We start from the raw sequence: 13028 nt of genomic DNA, 5'->3' as shown, positions 1-13028 counted from the left end.
ATTTGGGGATAGAGTTAGGCAGTCACACTAGCTCATAGTCATTTATAAATTACTATTTGGTTATATTGAAATAACAGTTGAACAGCAGTGAATCTTCCAGATGGTGCTTTATCCTGTCTGTGTATTGCTGTTTTGTGTCCACTGGGTGTCAGCGCTGTATTATATCTTCATTTTAATGGATGAATATTTTCTGACATTTTTTACTGTACTTTTCATGAATCATGTATGAAGAGGATAGCTGGGCATACTATATGCAACACTCTTCAAGTTGTCTGTTTGTGGGTCATAGTTGCGGCGTCCTTAATGGTCCTGGGGATATGATAATGACTGCTCCATCAATCAGTAGTCATTTCAAAGGCTGACCAGGGATCATCAACTAGATTAAACTGCAGGATGATTTTTTTTTTTTGAGTGGTTGGTTGGGGGGCCTGAACATAATTTGCAGACTGCAAATTTCCCGCAAGAAGCTCAAACAGATATAATATTTGACTAAAACATAATAATTTCAAACCTCGGTTACATTTGTCTGTATATAATCACTCAAACTGGACAGTTTTAACTAGATCGCTTCATTCAAAGACTCAATCATGAACACTCTTACTGACAGTTGTGGCTGCTTTGTGTGATGTATTGTTGTCTCTACCTTCTTGCCCTTTGTGCTGTTGTCTGTGCCTAATAATGTTTGTACCCTGTTTTGCGCTGCTGCCATGTTGTGTTGCTACCATGTTGTGTTGCTACCCCACTGTGTTGTCATGTGTTGCTGCCATGCTGTGTTTTTGTCTTAGGTCTCTATTTATATAGTGTTGTGTTGTCTCTCTTGTTGTGATGTGTGTTTTGTCATATATTTTAATTGAATGTATTTTTAATCCCAACCCCCCGTCCCCCCAGCAGGAGGCCTTTTGCCAGGCCGTCATTGTAACTGACTTGCCTAGTTAAATAAAATATATATATCTGTCCTCTGACTAAATGTTATACCAGACCAATTTACACAAGTGAATGGTTCACACAGGGACATAAAAAGACTAAGGAACATTTCACTTCCACTAATGAAAGGATGGAGTGAAAATCTGTTGGGTTTTGAAAAATTAGCATAAACGTTTGTGGTCTATTTGTCAAAGATTCCCTCCATCCAAATGAGTCATCCACAATTAAACTTCCCCAATGAATCACAGAGGCAAAGGCATTTCAGGGGATTTACACAACTTCACAATGATTAATGGGCCTCTTTTAGTAAAACAAAAAATGGCAGGATTTAATCAAGTTCTTTGGAGCCCAAAAAACTACTGAAAAATAGGGGTGTATGTATGAGATTATGGAGGGACGACATCAAGGTATTCCAATCTAAACAACGCCTGAAATGTGATCTGTAGCCAAAAATGAAGAGGATAGCTGGGCATACTATATGCGACACTCTTCAAGTTGTGTGTTTGTGGGTCATAGTTGCATCCTTAATGGTCCTGGGGATATGATAATGACTTCTGCATCAATCAGTAGTCATTTCAAAGGCTGACCAGGGATCATCAACTAGATTAAACTGCATGGCGATTTTTTTGTTGTTGAGTGGTTGGTTGGGGGGCCTGAACATAATTTGCAGACTGCAAATTTCCCGCAAGAAGCTCAAACATATATAATATTTTACTAAAACATAATATTTTCAAACCTCAGCTACATTTGTTTGTATACAATCAAGTGTCTCTCTGTTATGCATGGGAATACTTGGGAACAGAACTCCACAAATTGAAATCACTTGGAGATGATTTTCTGGTGTTTTTACAGTCTTTTATGTCCAAAAATAAAAATAAAATTGTTGTTGTTGTAGCTCTGAAAATTTGGTGGGCCAAATAAAACCAACAGTGGGCCAAATTTGGCTTGCAGGCTTTCAGTTGGGGAACCCTTTCCTAGACAATAGATGAGACCAGTCTAAGATCTGATTACTGATCTGGAGTATCCTAATGTTGGTAAGGTTATGGATGCTGTCTGTAAGCTAATAAACTCATATGGTCTTGAAAGCTGTTTTAACACGTGATTGAATGGGCACAATTAAAATGACCCGTAATAGCTTTTGTTTCAACTCACAAGAGGCCACAAGAGGGCAGTGTCTGTACTGCACAATAAACATACTTCTCTCCACATAAGTACTTTTTCCACATAAGTATACTATGTATACGTACCAACAGTACAGGCTGGTGGTTGTGGTGTAATGGTGTGGGGAATATTTTCCTGCACACGTTAGGTCCCTTGATACCAATTGAGCAATGTTTCCAGGCCCCAAATAATTCAGGCTGTTCTGGAGGCAAACGGGGGTCCGACCCGGTACTAGATGGGTGTACCTAAAAAAACTGGCCACTAACTGTATATGAGTATACTATTTATATGTATACTATGTATAAGTAGGTTATATATACAGTACCAGTCAAAGGTTTGGACACACCTACTCATTCAAGGGCTTTTCTTTATTTTTACTATTTTCTACATTGTAGAATAATAGTGCAGACATCAAGGCATGAGGAATGTGGAATGCTTTTCCAACAGTCTTGAAGGAGTTCCCACATATGCTGAGCACTTGTTGGCTGCTTTTCTTTCACTCTGCGGTCCAACTCAACCCAAACCATCTCAATTGGGTTGAGGTCAGGTGTGGGGGCCAGGTCATCCAATGCAGCACTCCAAAACTCTCCTTGGTCAAATAGCCCTTACACAGCCTGGAGTTGTGTTGGGAAATTCCTGTTGTCCTGTTGAAAAACAAATGATAGTCCCACTAAACACAAACCTGATGGGTTGGTGAATCGCTGCAGAATGCTGTGGTAGCCATGCTAGTCAAGTGTGCCTTGAATTATAAATAAATCCCTGACAGTGTCACCAGAAAAGCACCCCCACAACATCACACCTCCCCTCCATGCTTCATGGTGGGAACCACACATGCAAAGATCATCCGTTCACCTACTCTGCATCTCACACAGCGATTGAAAAAAAAGAACGATTTTCACTGGTCTAATGTCCATTGCTCGTATTTCTTGGCCCAAGCAAGTCTCTTCTTATTATTGGTGTCATTTACTATTGGTTTCTTTGCAGCAATTCGACCATGAAGGCCTGATTCACGCAGTCTCCTTTGAACAGCTGATGTTGAGATGTGTCTGTTACTTGAACTCTGTGAAGCTATTACAGTTGAAGTCGGAAGTTTATTTACACCTTAGTAAAATACATTTCACCTCAGTTTTTCACAATTCCTGACATTTAATCCTTGTAAAAATGACCTGTATTAGGTCAGTTAGGATCACCACTTTATTTTACAAATGTGAAATGTCAGAATAATAGTAGAGAGAATTATTTATTTCAGCTTTTATTTCTTTCATCACATTCCCAGTGGGTCAGAAGTTTACATATACTCAATTAGTATTTGCCTTTAAAATGTTTAACTTGGGTCAAACATTTCGGGTAGCCTTCCACAAGCTTCCCACAATAAGTGGGCCCATTCCTCCTGACAGAGCTGGTGTAACTGAGTCAGGTTTGTAGGCCTCTTTGCTCGCACACACTTTTTCAGTTCAGCCCACAAATGTTCAATAGGATTGAGGTCAGAGCTTTGTGATGGCCACTCCAATACCTTGACTTTGTTGTCCTTAAGCCATTTTGCCACAACTTTGGAAATATGCTTGGGGTCATTGTCTATTTGGAAGACCCACTTGTGACCAAGCTTTTTAACTTCCTGTCTGATGCCTTGAGATGTTGTTTCAATATATCTACATAATTTTTCTTCCTCATGATGCCATCTATTTTGTGAAGTGCACCTGTCCCTCCTGCAGCAAAGCACCCCCACAACATGATGCTTCCACCCCCGTGCTTCACGGTTGGGATGCTGTTCTTCAGCTTGCAAGCCTCCCCCTTTTTCCTCCAAACATAATGATGGTCATTATGGCCAAAAAGTAATATTTTTGTTTCATCAGACCAGAGGACATTTCTCCAAAAAGTACGATATTTGTCCCCATGTGCAGTTGCAAACCGTAGCCTGGCTTTTTTATGGAGCAATGGCTTCTTCCTTGCTGAGCAACCTTTCAGGTTATGTTGATATAGGACTCGTTTTACTGTGGATATAGATACTTTTGTACTTGTTTCCTCCAGCATCTTCACAAGATCCCTTGCTGTTGTTCTGGGATTGATTTGCACTTTTCACACCAAAGTACGTTCATCTCTAGGAGACAGAACACATCGCCTTCCTGAGCGGTATGACGGCTGTGTGGTTCCATGGTGTTTATACTTGCATACTATTGTTTGTACAGATGAACGTGGTACCGTCAGGCGTTAGGAAACTTCTCCCAAGGATGAACCAGACTTCTGGAGGTCTACAATATTTGTGGAAGCCCAAATGTGACCTGTCCATGGTGCTGACAGAGCCAAAACAGATTTCCCAGACACACCCCTCATCAATTTAAGTGCATGCACCTGTGCATCCTATCCAACCAATTAATGTTATTTAATGTACTTTACAAAACCATGACAAGGAGTCTCTGCAACCCTGCCTCATGGTATACAGCATATACTGCAGGCTCTCTCCTCATTCTCCTGTGAACATAATTTTAATTAATCAGAACACATTAAGTTGCAATGGCACTCATTCAAGGATCTGTGTTTTAGGCATATAGGAATTCAGGAGCATTATTGAACACAGAACATGTAAAGTAATTGTCAAGGATCAATGTTGATATCCCTGTAGCAGTCCTGCTCAAGGAGGAAAATATAAAGAAAGACAAGGGATTAGGGAGTGCAAGAGTCTCCTCTTAAAGACAGTGGGAGGGGGATGATGAAAGAGAGAGAGGAGAGGAGGATGGATGGAGTGTGAGGAGTGTGCGCTCAGAGAGACTGGTGCTGTCCGTTCAGCACCACAGCTCTCATCTTTCGTTGCATGCCACAAGGGCTGTACGCTTCCTCAATTAAAAGACGGCGTGGATTTGGAAACTAGGTTTTCAGTATATGGAGTCATAGCCTACACACATATTTCATCAACGCTTTTCGGAGGGGTGTTCATCTTTGGTTTTGTGATGTAGCCTAACCATGAACATTTAGATTTTTTTCCATCCACATTTCTGGGGCAGCCACAGGCTGCTTCTTGCTTTAGCCTACCTTGCAACTATATCAAACATCCGTTGAGGTATTGCTTTCTTTGGTATTATTAAAAGTTGGGATTTATCTGAAAGCTTGAGTGGAGCCTGTGCTTTTTTGCAAGCTGAATAAAAGAAGTCGGTAAGAAACCTGCCTTCTCTTTTCCTCTTTCATCTCGAGTTCATGTGTCTGCCAGATCCCACTGCGTTGCCTCGCACATGTTTTGCAATATAATGACTGGAACCTGCTCGAGACATGCCTAAGCGACGCAATGGGACAAGGCGACGAGAACGATCGTATTGTGATTAACGTGGGAGGTATCAGACACCAGACCTACCGTAGCACCCTTCGCACATTACCGGGCACCCGGTTAGCTTGGCTCGCCGAGCCAGATGCCCACAGTCACTTTGACTACGATCCCAAGATTGAAGAATTCTTCTTTGACCGGCACCCGGGTGTGTTTGCCCACATCCTCAATTACTATAGGACCGGGAAGTTGCACTGCCCTGCAGACGTTTGCGGCCCTTTGTACGAGGAGGAGTTGGCGTTCTGGGGTATAGATGAGACCGACGTGGAACCATGTTGTTGGATGACTTATCGGCAACATCGAGAGGCCGAGGAGGCATTGGATAGTTTTGGGGGTGGCCCCCCCGAGAATTCAGAGGAGGATGGGGATGAGGAAACGCTGGGAATGATCAATAGGTTGGCTCTTGATGGACCAGATGCCAAATCAGGGGGCCATTGGCGACGTTGGCAGCGGTTGCTTTGGGCACTTTTCGAGGATCCCTATTCTTCTAAATATGCAAGGGTAAGTAAGGGTTGGAATCAGTCATCTTGAGTCAATAAAAGTTTAGATAGGCCTACTACTAGCCTGAAAAAACAATGCTTTACAATTTCTCTCTCTCTGTGCTCGCGCGCTCGTGCGTGTGTGTGTGTGTGTGTGTGTGTGTGTGTGTGTGTGTGTGTGTGTGTGTGTGTGTGAAGGAGAGACATTTGCTTTAACATAGTTCCTTTCACGCTCATCCAACGTTCACGCAAAAAGTTGGGTTCATAGTCACGTACTAATAAGGCTCGTGAATATTAATTGGATTTGAAGCTTGAAGTTGAAATCTGAAGTTGGTACATACATTTTTTTACTTTTAAAAGAATGACATATACCCGTTGATTATTGAATAATATAACATACCTGATTAGCTTAGTTCAACTTTCGTAGCCCATCATAACCCAAAATATAAGCTTGTTTTACTTCATTGTTAAACAGGTCAATTGTAAACAAACACTGTATTGCCTCTATAATGTTGATATCATGAATGGTCAGACCTTGCATCCATAGCCCTGTCTATTAATTTGAAAGGGGTTACATTACTCCAGCCACATCTCTCAGCTGTTTACCAGAACAGTGATGGGGTGTCGGCTTTGTTATTGTTTGAACTACAGATTTCCATTTTTTATGTGTCCATCACCAGCACACAAACTATCGCTAAGTGATGATGCACTACGCTCACTCTCGACATGTGCATTCTGGACGTCTTGTCGCATTGCCTATGCAACATGCAGACCATGTGAGGTCTTATGAATTACCTCATGAGGACTAGATGAAAGAAAACTTACAATGAGAGTTTAATTGTTTAAATGCCCCTCACCGTTTTTAATGAGAACCAGGTTAGGTGTACACTGGGGGAGTTAATAAGACATGCACTTGTCTCTTTCCTAAGCTGGAACAGAATGGTGATCAATGAGAGGAATATTTGTGACGTCAACAGTCCTACATATATTTGTCTTTCCACTAGATTTAGCTTATTCATTACATTGCCTGGTTGGAGCTCTCCTTGGTTCTGTAGGCTTTTAGCTGCATTTATAACCTAATTAGTAGCTTTGTCTAACCTTTCGGTCTCTTCTCCTTGCAATTCGACTTAGCTTTGAACAACATCACCTATCACACCTGGTATTCCCATTCCCAATGCCTTTTAGCTTCACTTGAAAACAATTCAAAAGTAGTCTCTTACTGACCCAATAGGATCCTGACCCACTGACCTGAGACAGCTGTGAGGAGATGCAGGGATCAGAAATCCATCCTCCCCTAGCTCAGCACAGGATACAACATGTTAGAGTATATCATATTCAGAATGTATCTATAATCAATCAACTGGTCAATCAATCAATATGCATTATGCAGCATATGTGTTATGTTTTGGTTAGTTATTGGTCCCCTTGCTGTTCCTCAGAGACTGAGCAGTTTGCAAATTACTCAAGTGCAAGCAATAGCCTCTGCTTTGGCTCTGTCAATTTCCATAAATGCTTAGATCAATGTATATAAGTGCATCTGCTTACTCGTTTACACTGGAGCATACTGGCTTGACTCCAGCTTTTGCACCTCTCAATTCTCCGGAGGGACAGTGATTACAATAGTGCAGGGTTGAGTGACAGTATAGTCTACCCTCTCTCTTCCACTAGCCAGGTGTGTATTGTCTACCCTCTGGTTCTCTCATATAGCCTCCTTCCCATTTTCTCACTCTCTTTAACTGTTTCTCATTCTCAGTCTCTCATTGTGACAGTAAATCGTTGAGTTACTATGAATGACCATGTCCCACCTTAGCAACTGGAGATCAAATGGACCATAGAGACCATGCAGTGTACACAGACACACCATAGGGCCTTCACAGAGCATTGTGAGTGCAAAACATGAAGCTACAGGTGTAGAATCTTAATTTGATCACTTATGTTGCTGTGAATTTTCCTGCACCGCAGGAAATGCAGTTGAGCTTTGTGATTAACATAAATTCAAATCAAATCAAATCAAATGTATTTATATAGCCCTTCGTACATCAGCTGATATCTCAAAGTGCTGTACAGAAACCCAGCCTAAAACCCCAAACAGCAAGCAATGCAGATGTAGAAGCACTGAATTCACTGAAAACCCACACTAACACATGGTTGTATTAACAGTATTGCACTTTTCATGTAGCCAAAATTTGGTCATCTATTAGCCTAACAGCCGATCAAGCAACATTATGGAGTAAACGTTTAAATCCTGTTGCAGCAAGATTGTTTTGTTGTGACAATCCTGCTGTACTGACCAATTATATGAGATGAGCTAGCCAGCGAGTCGATTAGTTGTTATTAAATCCTCATTAGGCCCAGTTTTGGTCAGCAGGGGCAAACGTAACACTGATCTCAGAGGAAAAACATGTTGACCGTCTGTCCTTATCTTTTGCTCCAGTAACTTTGGTTTCCTCCTATGTAAATAATATATATAGAAGGAAGAAAGGAAAGAGAGAGAATCAGATTTTTATATCCCCTTTGGAGTCTCTTTTGTTGGTGCTGGGTGACAGAAGAGGTGGCAAGACGGACCTCATTATCACCTTTCTTAATAAACACCCAACCTCACCTCTGCCACCTCATACACCCTCCTGCCCTGCTGGCGGACATGCAACGCTTCCACTCTATATCCCACTTGACAAGTAGAATTATTACCTAGGTATTACAGTGGGGCAAAAAAGTATTTAGTCAGCCACCAATTGTGCATGTTCTCCCATTTAAAAAGATGAGAGAGGCATGTCATTTTCATCATAGGTACACTTCAACTATGACAGACAAAATGAGGGGAAAAAATCCAGAAAATCACATTGTAGGATTTTTAATGAATTTATTTGCAAATGATGGTGGAAAATAAGTATTTGGTCAATAACAAAAGTTTATCTCAATACTTTGTTATGTACCCTTTGTTGGCAATGACAGAGGTAAAATGTTTTCTGTAAGTCTTCACAAGGTTTTCACACACAGTTGCTGGTATTTTGGCCCATTCCTCCATGCAGATCTCCTCTAGGGCTGTTGCTGGGCAACACAGACTTTCAACTCCCTCCAAAGATTTTCTATGGGGTTGAGATCTGGAGACTGGCTAGGCCACTCCAGGACCTTGAAATGCTTCTTACGAAGCCACTCCTTCGTTGCCCGGGCGGTGTGTTTGGGATCATTGTCATGCTGAAAGACCCAGCCATGTTTCATCTTTAATGCCCTTGCTGATGGAAGGAGGTTTTCACTCAAAATCTCACGATACATGGCCCCAATCATTCTTTCCTTTACACGGATCAGTCGTCCTGGTCCCTTTGCAGAAAAACAGCCCCAAAGCATGATGTTTCCACCCCCATGCTTCACAGTAGGTATGGTGTTCTTTGGATGCAACTCAGCATTCTTTGTCCTCCAAACACGACGAGTTGAGTTTTTACCCAAAAGTTATATTTTGGTTTCATCTGACCATATGACATTCTCCCAATCTTCTTCTGGATCATCCAAATGCTCTCATGCAAACTTTAGATGGGCCTGGACATGTACTGGCTTAAGCAGGGGGACACGTCTGGCACTGCAGGATTTGAGTCCCTGGCAGCGTAGGGTGTTGCTGATGGTAGGCTTTCATTCACTAGGTCCCCCTGTGTGGTTCTGGGATTTTTGCTCACCGTTCTTGTGATCATTTTGACCACACGGGGTGAGATCTTGCGTGGAGCCCCAGATCGAGGGAGATTATCAGTGGTCTTGTATGTCTTCCATTTCCTAATAATTGCTCCCACAGTTGATTTCTTCAAACCAAGCTGCTTACCTATTGCAGATTCAGTCTTCCCAGCCTGGTGCAGGTCTACAATAGGTCTCCAATTTTGTTTCTGGTGTTCTTTGACAGCTCTTTGGTCTTGGCCATATTGGAGTTTGGAGTGTGACTGTTTGAGGTTGTGGACAGGTGTCTTTTATACTGATAACAAGTTCAAACGGGTGCCATTAATACAGGTAACGAGTGGAGGACAGAGGAGCCTCTTAAAGAAGAAGTTACAGGTCTGTGAGAGTCAGAAATCTTGCTTGTTTGTAGGTGACCAAATACTTATTTTCCACCATAATTTGCAAATAAATTCATAAAAAATCCTACTATGTGATTTTCTGGATTGTTTTCCGCCATTTTGTCTGTCATAGTTGAAGTGTACCTATGATGAAAATTACAGGCCTCTCTCATCTTTTTAAGTGGGAGAACTTGCACACTTGGTGGCTGACTAAATACTTTTTTGCCCCCTGTACATGGTGATTAATGCAGTGCCAGTGTAGCGGCGATGTAAGTAAATGCAGTTACATACAGTACCTTTGTATGTGAAGCAGATGTAGTTTATATAACTAGATGTCTCTGCCACTACCAACCATTCTTGTGGACAGATATTAGTGCAGTGGTACTCATGTTGCTTTCAGACATGGCTCACATACTCTCACATACTTCCAGTGAGCACTATATTAAATGAACCTGTCTTAAGTTTGGAAGGCAATCTGAGGGAATTTAGACTGACCATAATTCAGACACGTGGCTACAACTACTAGTCTTCCTACTTATGAAAGGGGACATTGAGGCATCCTGTGCCCTTGGACTTTTGATGACTTGGCCCTTACTGCCTGGATTTGCGAGAGGGCAAATAATTTAGATTTGTTTATTGATCGATCAAATTGCTGCTCATGTAAGGATGTAAATAAATACTTAAGTAAAACATGTGTTTAAGTGGTAAAGGATGATGAGAAATAACTTTGTGCAGCTGGGAGAGAAGGAAGTGCATGACTGAATGCAGTTTGTTGGGGTTTTGGGACAGGTAGGGTAGATGTGGGTTTGTTCAGGTTAGAAGTGGAAGTGGGAGCTGCTGGATGGGAATGGGTAGGAGGTTTCTTTTCACTCAGCCATGGCTGTGGGTTGTAATGTATCACTCCACGTCACATAAGAAACACAGCAGTGAGTTTATGTGGAGGGAGAGCTTTGAAATAAATATCATGCTAGGCTTTTAAAGTGTACATGCCAGCTTTAACGTGAAAAGCCTACTGACCATACAGACACCCAGCCAGCTACCATGACCTTCAGCTATCTGGGATGAAACTGCTCTTGAGTTTAGAAGGAGATCCATTCTACTTAAAAGTGCACCTACATGGAAAGTAGCTATACGTCTACGTAATCACCTTAGAGAGACAGTGTGGCTGGGACGGCAGCTTCTAACCACCACAGAGTGAGTAACAGATCCAGGCTGAACAGAAAAGAGCAAGGCTGGTTGCTCCTTAGATGGCTAGAGCGATTAACATGAATTAGTTGGGCACAGGCCCTGGTAATTCATGGAGAGAGAGATGGAGGCATCCTATTACACAAAATACATGCTGCATGGCTAACCTTGCAACACTTTAACAGGAAGCAATCTAGGTTTTAAGGAGATCCACACGGAGACTGGCTTGTTTGGAGGGCTGTGGCCGAAATAGATGGACATATTGCTTTATCAAACAACACCTGCTCTTAGTCTACCATGTGGCGTGCTGTAGTACATTGAGGTTCATATGTGTAACTGTATGAACACATTATGCACATGTAGGTGAGCATGTGCATGATACACGTCGACACAGTCCAACTCCAGTAGGGAAATGCACAAACCAATCAAAAGCTGGTCACTGGGATATCTAACACAGCTCTTTCTCCCAAAAGAAGTGGAGCAGGACACCCCTTAAAAAGCACTGGGGTTTGTCCCTGCGCTCCTGTATAATTGATTTCCCAGGCAGAGAGGAATGAGGCACCCAGCTAAAAGCACTCAAACTGGGGCAAATATCGAGGCAGAATTACAGGCCTCTCACGCCACCATTACACTGCCAAACAGAGAGGAAAGTTACACTCACTTGTTCTGCCTTCATCTACAAGATAACACTGGCTCCAACAACCTTTCCTCTGAACATACACCCAACAGTCATCTGACAAATCCTAAACACCAAAACTATTTGATCTTCATGACCTTCAAAACCAGGTCGCAGTTGTAAATGAGAACTTGTTCTTAACTGGCCTACCTGGTTAAATAAAGGTGAAATTTAAAAATTTTAAAAACACAAGATTTTCTGTCTTTCCAGTTTCATCCTGAATGGTCAGGCGTGGTGAGGGAGTGTTTATTCAGTTAATTCATCACCTTTGTCCATTAGCTATACATGCTGGCATAGCCATTACCTCAGCCAGACCATACCATCTGACATGGGGGTGTCACTCAGATTTATCCCACTAAAGATATAACCCATATAAGACTGTTCTGTAATGTTGATCTCCCCCCTGTTGACACACTTGCCCTACTTAAGGGCAACCCAGTTTTCACAGAAAACACTAATGTGTGGCTCTCACATAGCACTATGATTATTGAATGAACATACCTGTACATGTCTTCCAATAGCTTAGTCTCATTGAAAAGAAAATATATTAAAACTACAGTGATTTAGCTAAGGTTTGATTGAGATTGTTTTGCATTTGAATGTTAAGTCAAACTGAATGTGTTTCTTGCTCCGTGCTAATTAGGGACAGCAGGCAGGGTGACAGCCTGTAGAAGAGCATGATTATGGACGAGGGAAATGAGGCTTCACTGAGGGAAGCAAGGATATCCTCAGAACTCTGTAAACAATGTGACTAGAGGCTTTTCAACGGATTGTCATGTTTTTATCTGACATAGGCTTATTATGTCAGAATTCCCTCAGATTTGTCTGATGTTTAATCCCCTGTTCATGTTCATAAGAGTATTTATATTAAGTGTGTGTGTGACTTAAAAAATATGACATCTCCCGTCTGGACTACTGCAACTCAATGTTGGCTGGGCTCCCCAATGTGCCATCAAACCCCTGCAATGTAACCAGAACGCTGCAGCCCGCCTGGTGTTCAACCTTTCCACGTTCTCCCATGTCACCCCGCTCTGCCGCACACTCCACTGGCTTCAAGTCAAAGCTTGTATACACTAGAAGACCATGGTACTTGCCTACAGAGCAGCAAGAGGAACTGCCCTTCCCTACCTTCAGGCTATGTTGAAACCCTACACCACAACCCGAGCACTCTCTTCTGCCACATCAAGTCTCTTGGCCCTCCTACCCCTACGGGAGGGCAGCTCTCGTCCAAACTCTCTGTCCTGGCACCCCAA

At 42.2% G+C, this 13028-nt stretch overlaps 1 protein-coding gene across 2 annotated transcripts in view; it reads left to right on the top strand.

Annotated features, from left to right (window-relative positions):
• The first annotated feature begins 4863 nt into the window (after nt 1–4863).
• The window catches only part of LOC109873108 (potassium voltage-gated channel subfamily C member 1-like), a 40487-nt gene continuing 32322 nt past the window's right edge, over nt 4864–13028 (top strand). For both annotated transcript variants that reach the window (XM_031812835.1, XM_031812826.1), the window contains exon 1: nt 4864–5899. In XM_031812835.1, coding sequence (XP_031668695.1) covers nt 5363–5899 — 537 coding nt within the window. In that variant the 5' untranslated portion in view covers nt 4864–5362. The remainder of the gene's footprint in view (nt 5900–13028) is intronic.

The sequence above is a fragment of the Oncorhynchus kisutch genome, linkage group LG3 (genome assembly GCF_002021735.2).
Source record: "Oncorhynchus kisutch isolate 150728-3 linkage group LG3, Okis_V2, whole genome shotgun sequence".
NCBI lineage: Eukaryota > Metazoa > Chordata > Actinopteri > Salmoniformes > Salmonidae > Oncorhynchus > Oncorhynchus kisutch.
Note: the sequence above shows the minus strand (reverse complement) of the source record. Positions and strands in the feature narration are given on the sequence as shown.